At 38.4% G+C, this 16257-nt stretch overlaps 1 protein-coding gene across 2 annotated transcripts in view; it reads left to right on the top strand.

Annotated features, from left to right (window-relative positions):
• The window catches only part of OPHN1 (oligophrenin 1), a 558532-nt gene that overhangs the window by 304226 nt on the left and 238049 nt on the right, over positions 1-16257 (top strand). For both annotated transcript variants that reach the window (XM_064278400.1, XM_064278398.1), the window contains exons 8-9: positions 737-841; positions 14660-14789. In XM_064278400.1, the coding sequence (XP_064134470.1) occupies positions 737-841; positions 14660-14789 (235 nt within the window). The remainder of the gene's footprint in view (positions 1-736; positions 842-14659; positions 14790-16257) is intronic.

The raw sequence follows: 16257 nt of genomic DNA, 5'->3' as shown, positions 1-16257 counted from the left end.
AGAAAGGCCTGGCAATCTACTTCTGAAAGATCACAGCCATCAAAAACCCTGTGGAGCACAGTTCTACTTTGAAACATATGGGATCGCTGTGAGTCAGAATCAACTTGACGGTAACTGGTTATTACATTCTTCCTTTGCCAACATTGAGTATTCTTTTTAAAATATTTGTGATTTGATAGATGAAATAGTATCTTTTTTTATGTGTGTGTATTTGATGTCTAATGAGGTTGAACATTTTGTACTTAAAAATATTTTATTGATCATTCGTATGTCTTCACCCCCCGCCAAACATGGCTAATATGAAAATTGGTCCAGACTCCATTGATCTTTTAGCATTATGACAGTCTTCATTAAGGTACAGAATCTCACTTCATTCATTTATCCATTTACTTATCCATTTATTCAACATTTATTGATCTCCTACTGCCAGTGTTGAACATATAGAGAGAAAAGACACAGTCCAGTACCATAATTCCCAAAGTATGAATGGCTTTGCATGCTATCTGAACAGGATCTGGATGATCAAATTTGTTAGTACTTATTTTTAAAAACCAAGCCCAGTGAAAATGTTTAACCTATTATGAAAATAGCTATGTGTGGACTTGTGTTTGCATGAGTGCTTTTAACACTGTGCTGGGTAAACACTGTGTGGAGTTTTATTTCTGTGCTCATGTTTCCTTTATTTGATTAATGAGAAGGTGCCAGTGTTAAAGCTATTTTTACACATTTTCCCTAGGTCTTGGCTTTTCTTCATAGCCTCTTCATTTCCAACAGCCTGACTGTGGAGCTTACACAGGACTTCCTCCCCTACAAACAACAGCTCCAGCTCAGCTTGCAGAATGTGAGTTTGCGTGTGGATTTCCCTCTCTCTCTTTCTCTCTCTCCCTCTTGCCATTCAAATTAAATTAAAGCCCCAGAGATCTTGACCTTGGAATTCTAGGTTATTGCATCCCATCCAGTTTGTCGTGTATATTACTTTGCTCATCAACTTTTGAACCCACATTTAATGAATGTTTATGAATACAATGAGCATACATTATTAATCATTGTGAAAGATATTGGACATACAGTACTTGGGCATATAAGTTTTTCTGTCCTCAAGGGACCTACAGTCTCTTGAAGGACAGAGATGCAAACACAGTCAAATCATAATCCTTGTAATTTCTAGAGTAGTGTCAAGACCAAAATTTTTTAAGAAGTGCAGAGGATGGAAAAATTGCCTGGTGGAGTCAGAAAAGGCATTACTGAGGTGGCGACTTTGAACTGGGCCATGGATTGAATTGTGTCCCCCAGAAATACTTGTCAACTTAGCTGGGCCATAAGTCCCAGTACTGTGTGACTGTCCACCATTTTATGTGATTTCCCTATGTGTTGTAAATCCTATCACTGTGATGAAATGAGATGGATTAATGACAGTTATATTTACGAGATGTACAAGATTAGATAGTGTCTTAAGCCAATCTCTTTGAGATATAAAAGAGAGAAGTGAGCAGAGAGACAGAGGGACCTCATATAACCGGGAGCAGAGTGCATCCTTTAGACCTGAGATTCCTGTGCTGAGATGCTCCCAGACCAAGGGAAGACTGATAAGAGGAACCTTCCTCCAGAGCCAACAGAGAAACAAAGCCTACCCCTGGAGCCAGCGCCCCAAATTCGGACTTCTAGCTTACTGGACTGTGAGAAAATAAACTCTTTGATAAAGCCAAGCACTTGCGGTATTTCTGTTATAGCAGCACTAGATGACTAAATCACACTGCATGAAATATTAAAAACAAGTATTGTTATATGAAAAATGTTGGTAAGTAGTGGTACAAATATGCCTCACTTGGTTTTTTATGAGGATCCTGACTTATAAAATAGTTGTTTTTTTTTCCTAGATCGTGAGCGTGCCTGTCTTCCACTGATATCCTGTGAATTTTTTTTTGTTTTATTGTGCTTTAAGTAAAAGTTTACAGTTCAAGTTAGTTACTCATATGAAAATTTATACACACTTTGTTACGTGACCCTAGTTCTCACTATAACCTGACAGCACACTCCTCCTTTCCACCCTGGATTTCCTGTGTCCATTCAGTCAGCTCCTGTCCTTTTCTGCCTTCTCATCTCTCTTCTGGACAGAGGATACGCATTTAGTCTAATGTATTTTTTTTTATCTATTAAAAAAAATTTTTTTTTAATCTATTTGAGCTAAGAAGCACTCTCTTCACAAGCAACGTTTTAGGTCTTATACTCCATTCTAATCTCTGTCTGAAGAGTGGGTTTTGGGAATGGTTTCAGCTCTGGGCTAAAAGACAGTCTGGGGGCCATGTCTTCCAGGGTCCCTCCAGTCTCAGTCAGACCATTAAGTCTGGTCTTTTTACTAGAATTTGAGTTCTGCACCCCACTTGAGGGATATTGGTATGCGATTCTCTTTTTTTGTGGTGTCTTTACCTGGTTTCGGTATCAGTGATATGCTGGCTTCATAGAATGATTCTGGGAGTATTCCATCCTTTGTATGCTCTGAAATACCTCTCTGAAAGTTTGGTAGAATTCTCCAGTGAAACCGTCCGGGCCTGGACTTTATATTTTTGGTTGGGAGTTTTTTAATTACCTTTTCAATCTCTTCTTATAAGTTTATTTAGTTATTCTACCTCTGTGTTAGTTTAGTTAGGTAGTGTGTTTCTAGAAATCTGTCCATTTCCTCTAGGTTTTCAAATTTATTATAGTATAGTTTTTCATAGTATTCTGTTATGATTCTTTTAATTTCAGTTGGGTCTGTTGTGATATTGCCCATCTCATTTCTTATTCGTGTTATTTGCTTCCTTTCCTGTTTTTCTTTTGTCAGTTTGGCTAGTGGTATATCAATTTTGTTGATCTTTTCAAGGAACCAGATTTGGTCTTGTTAGCACTTTCAATTACTTTTTATTTTCTGTATCATTTAATTCTGCTCTAATTTTATCATTTTCTTTCGTCTGGCGACAAGGGCTTCTTTTGCTGCTCTCTATTTGAGTTGTAGGATTAATGTTTTGCTTTTGGCCCTTTCTTCTTTTTGGATGTGTGCATTTATTGTTATAAATTGACCTCTGAGCACTGCTTTTGCTGTGTCCCAAAGGTTATGGTAGGAAGTGTTTTTATTCTGATTTGATTCTATGAATTTCTTTATTCTATCCTTAATTTCTTCTGTAACCCAGTAGTTTTTGAGCAAGGTGTTGTTCAGTTTCCATGTGTTTGATTTTTTTTCCTTGCTTTTTCTTCTGTTGATTTCTACTTTGATGGCGTTGTTTTTTGTTTTGTCATTCTTTTTTTTAATATTTTTTATTGTGCTTTCCATGAAAGTTTAAAAATCAAGTCAGTCTCTCACATATAAACTTATATACACCTTACTACATACTCCCAATTACTCTCCCCGCAATGAGATAGCCTGCTCCCTCCTTCCAGTCTCTCTTTTGGTGACCATTTTGCCAGCTTCTAACCCCCTTTACCCTCTCCTCTCCTCCAGACAGGAGATGCCAACATAGTCTCAAGTGTCCACCTGATGCAAGTAGCTCACTCCTCATCAGCATCTTTCTCCAACCCACTGTCCAGACCAATCCATGTGTGATGAGTTGGGCTCGGGAATGGTTCCTGTCCGGGGCCAACAGAAGGTTTGGGGACCATGACCACCGGGGTCCTTCTAGTCTCAGTGAGACCATTAAGTCTGGTCTTTTTATGAGAATTTGGGGTCTGCATCCCACTGTTCTCCTACTCCCTCAGGGGTTCTCTGTTGTGTTCCGTGTCAGGGCAGTCATTGTAGATTGTATACGGGCACCATCTAGTTCTTCTGGTCTCAGGATGATGTAGTCTCTGATTCATGTAGCGCTTTCTGTCTCTTGGGCTTGTAATTACCTTGTGTCCTTGGTGTTCTTCATTCTCCTTTGATCCAGGTGGGTTGAGACTCATTGATGCATTTTAGATGGCTGCTTGCTAGCGTTTAAGACCCCAGACGCCACTCTTCAAAGTGGGATGAAGAATGATTTCTTAATAGATTTTATTTTGCCATTTGACTTAAATGTCCCCTGAAACCATGGTCCCCAAACCCCTACCCCTGCTTCGCTGACCTTCGAAGCATTCAGTTTATTCAGGAAACTTATTTGCTTTTGGTTTAGTCCAGTTGTGCTGACCTCCTCTGTACTGAGTGTTGTCCTTCCCTTCACCTAAAGTAGTTCTTATCTGCTATCTAATTAGTAAATACCTCTCTCCCACCCTCCCTCCCTCCCCCCGTCATAACCACAAAAGACTGTGTTCTTCTCAGCTTAAACTATTTCTCAAGTTCTTATAATAGTGGTCTTATACAATATTTGTCCTTTTGCATCTAATTTCACTCAGCATAATGCCTTCCAGGTTCCTCCATGTTATGAAATGTTTCACAGATTCATCACTGTTCTTTGTGTGAATATACCATAATTTATTTAACCATTCATCCGTTGATGGGCACCTTGGTTGCCTCCATCTTTTTGCTATTGTAAACAGTGCTGCAATAAATATGAGTGTGCATATATCTGTTCCTGTAAAGGCTCTTATTTCTCTAGGATATATTCCGAGGAATGGGATTGCTGGGTCGTATGGTAGTTGCATTTCTCGCTTTTTAAGGAAATGCCAAATCGATTTCTCTACAGCCTCTCCAACATTTATTATTTTGTGTTGTTTTTATGAATGTCAACCCTGTTGGAGTGAGATGGAACCTCATTGTAGTTTTAATTTGCATTTCTCCAATCGCTAATGATCGTGAACATTTCCTCATATATCTGTTAGCTGCCTGAATGTCTTCTTTAATGAAGTGTCTATTCATATCTTTTGCCCATTTTTTAATTGCTTTATTTGTCTTTTTGTAGTTGGGTTTTTGTAGTATCATGTAGATTTTAGAGATCAGGTGCTGATTGGAAATGTCTTAGGTAAAAACATTTTCCCGGTCTGTAGGTAATCTTTTTACTCTTTGGTGAAGCCTTTGGATGAGCATAGGTGTTTGATTTTTAGGAGCTCCCAGTTGTCTGGTTTTTCTTCTGCGTTATTAGTAATGTTTTGTATGTTTATGCCATGTATTAGGGCTCCTAACATTGTCCCTATTTTTTCTTCCATGATCCTTATCGTTTTAGATTTTATATTTAGGTCTTTGATCCATTTTGAGCTCATTTTTGTGCGTGGTGTAAGGTATGCGTCTTGTTTCATTTTTTTGCAAATCTATATGCAGTTATACCAGCACCGTTTTTTAAAAAGACTATCTTTTCCCCATTTTACTGACTCAGGGCCTTTGTCAAATATCAACTGCTCATATGTTAATGGATTTATATCTGGATTCTCAGTTCTGTTCCATTGGTCTATATATCTGTTGTTTTACCAATACCAGGCTATATTGACTACTGTGGAGGTATAATAGGTTCTAAAATCAGGTAGAGTAGGGCATACCTCTATGCTCTTCTTTTTCATTAATGTTTTATTTATTCGGGGCCTCTTTACCTTCCATATGAAGTTGGTGATTTGTTTCTCCATCTCATTAAAAAATGTTTCCGGAATTTGGATTGGAATTGCATTAAATCTTTAGATTGCTTTTGGTAGAATAGACATTTTTATAATGTTAAGGCTTCCTATCCATGACCAAGTTATGCTTTTCCACTTATGTAGGTCTCTTTTGGTTTCTTTCAGAAGTGTTTTGTAGTTTTCTTTGTATAAGTCTTTTACATCTCTGGTAAGATTTATTCCTAAGTGTTTTATCTTCTTGGGGGCTACTGTAAATGGTATTGATTTGGTGGTTTCCTCTTCGATGTTCTTTTTGTTGGTGTAGAGGAATCCAACTGATTTTCATAAGTTTATCTTGTATCCTTATGCTCTGCTGACCTCTTCTATTAGTTTCAGTAGTTTTCTTGAGGATTCCTTATGGTTTTCTGTGTATAAGATCATGTCATCTGCAAATAGAGATACTTCTACTTCTTCCTTGCCAATCTACATGCCCTTTATTTCTTTATCTAGCCTAATTGCTCTGTTTAGGACCTCCACCACAATGTCCAATAAGAGTGAGGATAAAGGGCATCCTTGTCTGGTTCCCGATTTGAAGGGTAATGTTTTCTGACTTTCTCCATATAGGAAGATGTTGGCTATTGGCTTTGTATAAATGTCCTTTATTATGTTGAGGAATTTTCCTTCTATTCCTATTTTGCTGAGAGTTTTTATCATGAATGAGTGTTAAACTTTGTCAAATGCCTTTTCTGCATCAATTGATAAAATTATGTGATTCTAGTCTTTTGTTTTATTTATATGATGGACTACAGTAATTGTTTTTCTAATGTTGAACCATCCCCGCATACCTGGTATGAATCGCACTTCGTGAATTTTTTTTTTAATATGTTGTTGAATTCTATTGGGTAGAATTTTGTTGAGGATTTTTGCCTCTAAGTTCATGAGGGATGTAAGTCTGTAATTTTCTTTTTTTGTGGTGTCTTTACCTCGTTTTGGTATCAGGGATATGGTTGCCTTATAGAACGAGTTTGGGAGTATTCCATTCCTTTGTAGGCTCTGAAATACCTTTAGTAGTAGTGGTGTTAACTCTTCTCTGAAAGTTTGGTAGAACTCTGCAACGAAGCTCTCCGAACCAGGGATTTTTTTTTATTGGGCACTTTTTGATTACCTTTTCAATCTCTTTTGTTATGGGTCGATTTAGTTGTCCTTCCTCTGTGTTAGTTTAGGTAGGTAGTGTGTTTCTAGGAATTCATCCATTTCTTCTAGGTTTTCAAATTTGTTAGAATGCAATTTTTCTTAGTAATCTGATATGAATCTTTTAATTTAAGTTGGGTCTGTTGTAACATCACCCATTTCATTTCTTATTTGGGTTGTTTGCCCCCTCTCCTGTTTTTCTTTTGTCAGTTCATCAAATAGTTTATCAATTTTGTTGATTTTTTCAAAGAACCAGCTTTTGGTCTTATTAATTCTCTCAATTGTTTTTTCTGTTGTCTCTTTCATTTGGTTCTGCTCTAATTTTTTTATTCGTTTTCTTCTGCTGCCTGAGGGTTTCTTTTGTTGCTCTCTTTCTGTTTGTTCAATTTGTCGGGATAATTCTTTAATTTTGGCCCTTCTTTTTGTATGTGTGCATTCACTGGTTTAAATTGACCTCTGAGCACTGCTTTCACCGTGTCCCAAAGGTTCTGATAGGAAGTGTTTTCATTCTCATGTGATTCTATGAATTTCTTTATTCTATCCGTAATATCTTCTATAATGTAGTCTTTTTTGAGCAGGGTATTGTTCTGTTTCCAAGTGTTTTGATTTCTTTTCCCTGCTTTTCCTGTTACTGATTTCCACTTTTATGGCCTTATGGTCAGAGACGATGCTTTGTAATATTTCAGTGTTTTGGATTCTGCTCAGGCTTGCTTTATGACCTAATATGTGGTCTATTCTAGAGAATGTTCCATGTGCACTAGAAAAGAAATTATACTTGGTTGCTATTGGGTAGAGTGTTCTGTATATGTCTATGAAGTCAAGTTGGTTTATTGTGGCATTTAGATCTTACGTGTCTTTATTGAGCTTCTTTCTGGTTGTCCTATCCTTCACCGAAAGTGGTGTGTTGTAGTCTTCTACTATTATTGTGGAGCTATCTCACTTTTCAATGTTGGTATAGTTTGTTTTATGTATCATGCTGCCCTATTATTGTGTGCATAAATATTTAATATGGTTATGTCGTCCAGGTATGTTGTCCCTTTAATCATTATATAGTATCCTTCGTTATCCTTTATGATGGATTTAACTTTAAAGTCTGTTTTGTCAGAAATTAATACTGCCACTCACGCTGTTTTTTGATTATTGTTTGCTTGATTTTTTTTCCATATTTGTGTCTCTAAATCTAAGGTGTGTGTCTTGTACGCACCATATAGACAGATAATGTTTTTTAATCCATTCTGCCACTCTCTATCTCTTTATTGGTGCATTTCGTCTATTTACATCCAGTGTAATTATGGATAGGCATGAATTTAGTGCTATCACTTTGATGTATTTTTTTGTGTGTTGTTGACACACAGAATTTTATGTGCTGAGTATATTATCTTTATATACTGTCCTTTCCTCATATTTGTCATTGTCAATATTGTTTCTGCTGAGTCTGTATTTTTTTCTTGCATTTTATTTTGATGTCTAGTATAGTTTGTCTCCTTTGTGGTTACCTTATTATTTACCCGTATTTTTCTAAATTTGAACCTAACTTTTATTTCTTTGTATCACCTTGTCTTCCTCTCCATATGGAAGGTCTATGACTACATTTCTTAGTCCCTCTTTATTGTTTTAATGTTGTCTTCTTTTACATAATAACATCGCTGTTTCCCAGTTTTGAGTGTTTTTTCATGTTGATTTATTTTTGTGATTTCCCTGTCTGCTTTTACTTCTGATTGCTCTGCCCAATATTCTAGTCTTGGGTTGATACATAATATTATTGATTTTCTAAGCAAAGAACTCCCTTTAGTATTTCCTATAGTTTTGGGTTGTTTTTTTATGAATTCCCTAAACTTCTGTTTATCTGGGAATGTCCTAATTTTACCTTCATATTCGAGAGAAAGTATTGCTGGATATATAATTCTTGGCTGGCAAATTTTTTCTTTCAGTTTTTTTTTTTTAAGTCATCCAATTGTATTCTTTCCTGCATGGTTTCTGCCAAGTAGTCCGAGCTTATTCTTTTTGGCTTTCCTTTGTAGGTGATTTGTCGTTTATCCCCAGGTGCTCTTAAAATTCTCTCTTTACTTTGGTTTTCACAGGTTTGATTATAATATATCTTGGTAACTTTCTTTTAAAAGCTACCTTATGTGGAGTTCGATGAGCATCTTGGATAGATATCTTCTCATCTTTCATGATATCAGGGAAGTTTTCTGCCAAGAAATCTTTGACAATTCTCTCTGTATTTTCTGTTATCCTTCCCTGTTCTGGTACTCCAGTCACTCGTAGGTTATTTCTCTTGATACAGTTCCACTTGATTCTTAATGTTTCTTCTTCTTTTTTTAAAAAAAATTGTTTTATCTGATTTTTCTTCAAATATTTTAGTGCCAAGTGCTTTATCTTCAAGTTCAGAAATTCTGCCTTCCACTGGCTCAATTCTGCTCCTCTGACTTTCTTCTGAGTTGTCTACTTCTGTAATTTTATTGTCAATCTTCTGAGTTTCTGATTGCTGTCTGTCTATGGATTTTTTCAGCTTATTAAATTTTTCATTATGTTCCTGAATAATCTTTTTAGTTTCTTCGATTGCTTTATCTGCATTTTCCTTGGCTTGTTCTGCATATTGCCTCCTTTCTTTCCTGATGTCTTGAAGGGTTCTGTATATTCATCTTTTGCATTCTTCCTCTGGTATTTCCAGGAAGGCAATTTCATATAGAAGATCCCTTGAGTCTTTCTTTTGAGAGCTTGTTGAGGTGATCATGGCCTGTTTATGTGACTTGATATTGGCTGTTGTCCCCCAGCCATCTGTAAGTTATTGTATTAGTTTGTTCTATGTTTGTTTACCGTGTCGTAGCTTCTTTCTTTGTTTGGTTTTGTTATGCCCAGATGGGTGGCTTGAGCGAGCTACCTTCATCATGTTCACCTTTGGAGCTCTGACATCCTGTCTCCAGGTGCCTAGAGCTGTTATTAGGTTTATCAGTCTAAGAGTCCATTCAATTTTCTAGTATGAATTCAGCTCAGGTGTCCAGGTAGCTGATCATTAAGTGTGTGTTACAGGTTCTATCCTACAGTCTTAGAGTGGCAGGGGTGATTGGTGTAGGTACTGGTATCTGGTTGCAGCAGGTTGTCACGCTCTGAATAAGGCAGTGGGCTGAGAATCATCCCCCACATGTCTCTGAGGAAAGCGTGTCTCTGTTCCGTAGTGTGTACAGGTGGGTGGGTTCTGAAGATGGACCATGGTCCCCCAATGTTTTTGGTTGTAAGGACTAGGGGATGCCAGTTATCCTTGGACTCCTGTCACGGGTGTTTGGGTGACCTGAGTGGAACCACCAGTCCTTAGGCCCTTGATGTGGGTAGGTGAAGACCATATTTAATAGTCAAAGCAATGTCAAACATCAAACACCCACCTCTCTGCCGCACAACTGAAATGGTTGTAGTCTGCCAACAAGGGCCTATTCTCCTGAAATAGTCCCACACAGGTCCATGCAGAGGGGAAATGTGCTCAAAGTCCACGGACCATTTATGCCTGGACAGGAGCCGCTTCTGTCCTGAGCTTCCCCAGTTAGTGGAGCTAGCAAATTATCTTTTCCCCAATTGCAAAGTTATTCCTTCTGCAATGCCAGGAGGATGGCTCTATGCGCTCAACAGGGCCTACCTCAGGCCTAGGGAAATCATCTGCTAAAGCCGGCTTGGGAGCTGGGTGGGGGTGCGGCAAAATATACTCAAGTACTTAGCTTTTGCCAAGAGTGCCATTCTTCTCTAGTTCCGGAGGTGTGAGTAGGCTGTGTGGCTGGCCCCTTCTGCCTGAGGAAACTGCAGACGAACGCTAGTAGCAACCTGCTGCGGCTCTGGGAGTGGTGCCGGAGGGCTCCCCGAGATTCAGGTCCAGTAACACCTCTCCACTTCTGAATGGTCTCTTCCTCTCCCTGCCCCTCAGTTTGTTTTCTAAGCTTGCCTTTGATGGTCAGGGCTCCTAGCTTGTCATAAATATACTTTTTTCACTTGGTTTTTCAGGTCTTTGTTGTAAGAGGGCTCGCCAGAAGTGTCTGTGTGTTCTGCCATCTTGGCTCCGCCTCCTCCTCCTTCCTTATCCTTTGTGGTGTATTTTACTTTGAAGCATTTTGTTAGATATTAATATTTCCACTCCTCTTTTTTGATTTTTGTTTGCTAGACATACATTTTTTCCATCCTTTGAGTTTTGGTTTGTGTGTTTAAGTCTAAGGTGTGTCTCTTGTAGGCAGCATGTAGATGGATCATGTTTTTTAATCTGTCCTGCCACTCTCTGTCTCCTTATTGGTGAATTTAGCCCATTTACATTCAGCATAATTATTGATAGGTATGAGTTTATTGCTGTGATTTTGATGTATTTTTTTTTGTGTTGTTTACAGTTTCTTTATTTTACTTAATTTTCTGTGATGAACCGTTTTTATGTATTTCCTTTTCATCTTTTCCCTTGTTGATGATTTTGTATTTGCTGAGTCTTTATGTTTTTCTTATATTGATGTGTAGGAGTGTTTGTTTCCTTTTTGGTTACCTTAATATTTACCCCTTTACCCCTATGTTTCTAAGTTTAAACCAATCTTTTATTTCTTTATATTGCCTTGAGATCCTTTCCATATGAAAGATCTATGACTACATTTTTTTAGTCCTTCTTTTTTGTTGTAATGTCATCTTTTACATATTGACATCTGTGTTTCCCTGTGTTCAGTGTTTTAGCTTTGATTTATTTTTGTGATTTCCCTTTATGGGTTTATATCTGGTTGCTCTGTCCTGTGATCTAATCTTGGCTTGTTATCTGATGTTATTGATTTTCTAACCCCAGGACTCCCTTTAGTGTTTCTTATAATTTTGGTTTGGTTTTTATAAATTTCCTAAACTTATTTTTATCTGGAAGTGCCATAATTTTGCCATCATATTTGAGAGACAGTTTTGCTGGACATATAATTCTTGGCTGGCAATTTTTTTTTCCTTCTAGGCTTTATATATGTCATCTCATTGCCTTCTTGCCTGCATGGTTTCTGCTGAGTAGTCTGAGCTAAGTCTCCCTTACTCTCCTTTGTAGATGACTTTTGTTTATCCCTAGCCACTCCTAAAATTCTCTATTTTCGGTTTTGGCAAGTTTGATTATAATATTTCTTGATGACTTTCTTTTGGGATCTACCATGTGTGGGGTTTGATGAGCATATTGGATAGATATCTTCTCATCTTTCACAATATCAGGGATGTTTTCTGGCAACAGATCTTCACCAATTCTCCCTGTATTTTCTGTTATCCACCCCCACCCCACCCCCGTTTAGGTACTCAAATCACTCGTAGGTTATTCCTCTTGATAGAACTGCACATAATTCTTAGGGTTTCTTCATTTTTTAAAAATTCTTTTATCTGATTTTTCCTCAGAAATGTTGGTATGAAGTGCTTCATCTTCAATCTCAGTAATCCTGACTTCCATTGCCTCACTTCTGCTCCTATGACTTTCTATTGATTGGTCTAATTCTGAAATTTTATTTTTAATCATCTGGATTTCTGTTTGATGTCTCTTTATGGATTCGTGAAGCCTGTTAAATTTGTCATTGTGCTCTTCTATAATCTTCTTCGCTTCCTCTATTCCTTTGTGTGTTCCTTGGCCTGCTCTGTGTTTTGCATGATTTCTTTCCTGATCTCTTGAAAAGCTCTGTACATTAATCTTTTGAATTCTACTCCTGGTAATTCTAAGACCTTCTCTTCCTCCGGGAAGTTTTTTGGTTCTTAGTTTTGGTGGCTTGCTGAAGCCATCATGGTCTGCCTCTTTATGTGATTTGATATAGAGTGTTGTCTCTGAGCCATCAATATTTTATTGTATTTATTTTTTATTTATTTTATGTTTGCTTACTGTGTCCTAGCTTCTTGTTTTGTTTTGATATGTCCAAATAGGCTGCTCGTGTGAGGTAGTTTGAATATTGGCACCTTTGAAGCTCTAAATTCTTGTTGGCGGGTGGTTAGATTTGTTACTATGTGTGCAAGCTGAGGAGTCTGTTTACTTTCCTTTTATGGATTCTGCTCAGGTGTCCAGATAGTCGGCCACCAAGTATGTGATGTAAGCTCTTACCTACAGTCCTAGACGGGCAGGGGTGATTGGAGTAGTCACAGGTATCTGGGTGTAGTAGGGGGTCAAGCTCTGAGGAAGGCAGGGTGCTGACAGCTACCCCTGAGTGTCTTGGAGGAAAGCATGTACCTGTTACCTAGAATGCGTAGGTGGGTGGGTTTTGCAGCTGGACTAGGAGTACCTAGTGCTGTTAGGTGTTAAGATTGGGAGACACCACTTATTCTTGTACCCCTTCTGCAGGTGTGTAGGTGGTATGAGTGGAGTCACCAGTCCTCAGGCCCCTGATGTGGGTAGGTGAGGACCCTGCTTAATGGGCAGAGCAGTGTCAAATGCCAGGAACCTGCCACTGCACCATATAGCTGATACAGTGACATTAGGCTTTAGGCATATACCCTGTTTTACTGTGCTAATGAGGTCTTATGCAGGTCTATGCAGGGCTGAGAGGCATTCAATATCTGTGGATGACTTATGACTGTGACCAGGCAAAGGAACTGTACCTGCGCCAAGTTCCTGGCTTATGGGAGCTGGCTGATTATTTTTTCTGTTAATTTGTTCCCTTTCCCAGGCTGGGAGAATGGCTCAGGATGCTTGATGGGCCCTACTTCCAGCCCAGGGGAAGTGGCAGTTACTTAAGCAGCCCCAGGACTGGTGCAGAGTGGGGAGGTAGCAGGTAAACGGGGGAGAGGTTCTTCTCAAATAGGATGTTTTTTGATCCGTGTGGTAGATTATATGCATATAATTATCTTTTGCTGATTGAAGGCTGCTTCTCGCTGGTTCTGGAGGGTTGAGCGGACTCTCTGCCTTTCGGTCTCTCCCAATGTGGAAATCGCATCCCGAATGCTACTGCTTGCCTTACCGCGCATGGCAGCTGATCCGGCCTGCAGAGTGCTGGTTCCCACCAGGTCATGTCTGGCAACTCCTCGCTGCTTCTGAACCATCTCTCCTTCCCTCTTCCACTCAGTCCAATTCCTCAACTTTGCCTTTGATGATCAGGGCTCCTAGGTTGTTATGTGTAATTGATTCACTTGTTTTTTTGTGTCTTTGTTGTAAGAGGGACCACTGGAAGTATCTGACTACTCCGCTGTCTTGGCCCTACCTCCTCTGTGAATTCTTTCACATCCAAATCAATCATTTGAAATTCCTCCAACTATAACTTGGCAAGTACAAGTTTAAAAACAGCTATGTGTATATATATATATATATATATATATATATATATATATATATATGGCTGACTCATTTATAGTATCATAGATCTATAGAGTGGTCCCAACCAGACAAGGCAGCCCAGATCACCCTTTTCACTGACATCATGTTACAGCTTTGAGATTGAACACTAAGAAGTGATTCTCATACCAACATTTCAACTGTGTCTTGCCATTGTGTTTCAGTTGTGTAGTTGTTAATAAATTTTTTCTTACCATTAACTTTTTTTATTCATGACTATGAAAGCTTAACTTCTCTATTGGGTTATATTCAAAATATTTGATAAGAGCATCCTCTCATATATTTTATCCTAACAACCAGGATTTGGTTCAGGGTCATGTAAGCAGTAGCTATACTTGAGGCAGAACTTAGAAGTTACCATGAGAATGTTATCTCTGGGAACCTTCTCTACAGCCCCCCTTTTTGCAAAGCAGAGTTTACTCTGGCCCTTGGAATTCTAGCTCTCTTATTTATTGGAGCCTTAAGTAATTCTCTGTTAAAAAAAGTCTTCTAGTCATGGTTTTATGTGTATGGTGTTGTTTATATTCCCATCTTTTTATACCATTAATCTTTATAAAATTGTTTTACAGTCCTGATATCATTCACCATTTGTTTTTTGCTATATTTTAGTCATGATGTAAGCAGAGAAAGCTCTATACTGGCTCTCTGACCAATAAACACTTATGCTTGATGTTATTTATGATGATCATGATTACGATGATAATGTCTTGGCAGACAAGAAATCATTTCTCCAGTACCCGGGAAGAGATGGGAGAACTTAAGAGAAGGATGAAAGAAGCTCCCCAAACATGCAAACTACCAGGACAGCCCACCATTGAAGGCTATCTCTATACGCAAGAAAAATGTATGTGGGAATACAGGGTTACCCACTGAGTTTCAGTAGTCTGGTACTTACTGCCACTTAGCCTTTTTGAACTCCAGGCATCCATGTTGCTCACGGACTCCTGACAGCTACAACTCTTTGGAGAATATGCTAGGAATAGTAAAAATAAAAAGGAAGGAGATCCCATAAGATAGATCTTAAAAGAGCATAATTCTTAAGGCAGACATTCTTTACCAGTTAAGCTAAAGTAGTGTTTGGTTGTAAGAAGACTTCAGGGGATATTTTTGGTTTAAGGATTAAAGATGCAGTGTAGTAGTTTTGGGGGTTCATTTAGCCTCTATGGCTTCATTTAGCCTCTATGGCTTCAGAAAGTCTGAATTCCATGAGTATTTGAAATTCTGTTCTGTTTTTCACCTTTCGATCAGGATTCTACTATAGAATCATTGATCAAAATGTTCAGTAATGGTGTCCAGGCACCATCCAGCTCCTTTGGTCTCATGACAAAGGAAGCAGTTGTTCATGGAAACAATTAGCCACACATTCAATTTCCTATTCCTTACTCTCCCTTCTTCCTCTGTTGTTCCAAGCAAATAGAGACCAGTTGTGCCTTGGATAGCTGCTTGAAAGGTTTTAAGACCGTATGCATAACTCACTGAACTAGGAGGTAGAACAGACTGACAACAGCAACTCGAAAGATGAGATAGGAACCTTAGGCAGCCATGAATTTATGTTAATTGGGGAAGAACAACTCAGAAGAGAAGGGTGAGAAAGGTTGCACAATTTGAAGAATGTAATCAGTGTCACTGAACTTTGCATGTAGAAACTGTTGAATTGGTGTATGTTCTGCTGTGTATATTTTCAACAACAAAAAAAAATAAAATATCAAAAAAGGAAGGATAAATTGGCGGGGGGGAGGCCAAGGATTTGTCTTAGCTCTGAGGTGATAAGAACTTCTCTGAAATTCAAAATGGGGACTAGGTCGTAATGGATGTAGGAGAAAGGAGATAGCCAAATACCTAGTATGTGCTAGACATGATGCTAAGTGCTTAAAGTTCACTGTCTCATTTAATTTTTTAAACTGCCTTATCATATCCATTTTACACACGAGGCCACTAAGTCTCATAGAAGGCAGATCACCAATTGAAAGTCACTCAACTAACAAGTGACAGTCTTAAGCTTAAACTCAGGTTTGTGAGATGCCAAAAACCACATGCCCCTACCACTATAGGTATAGTGGTACTTTCCACTGCATCAGGATCACATGGCTGCTCTTAGAGCACTTCATGATTATCCATGATTTCAATGGGTATGGCATGCTAGTATTTGTTGTTCATTGCTAACCAAGAAAAATGGGTTAACTCATCCAGTCACTGACTATTTCAGAGAATTCAAGCTTTCTTATCTCCTAAGTAACATTATACAAACCCTTATGTGCTATTTGATTTTACTTTTTCAGCTTCGACCCAATGCCTTCATACCCTCAGTAAGA

Source organism: Loxodonta africana, chromosome X, assembly GCF_030014295.1.
Source record: "Loxodonta africana isolate mLoxAfr1 chromosome X, mLoxAfr1.hap2, whole genome shotgun sequence".
Taxonomy (NCBI): domain Eukaryota; kingdom Metazoa; phylum Chordata; class Mammalia; order Proboscidea; family Elephantidae; genus Loxodonta; species Loxodonta africana.
This window is presented reverse-complemented; position numbering and strand designations above follow the sequence as displayed.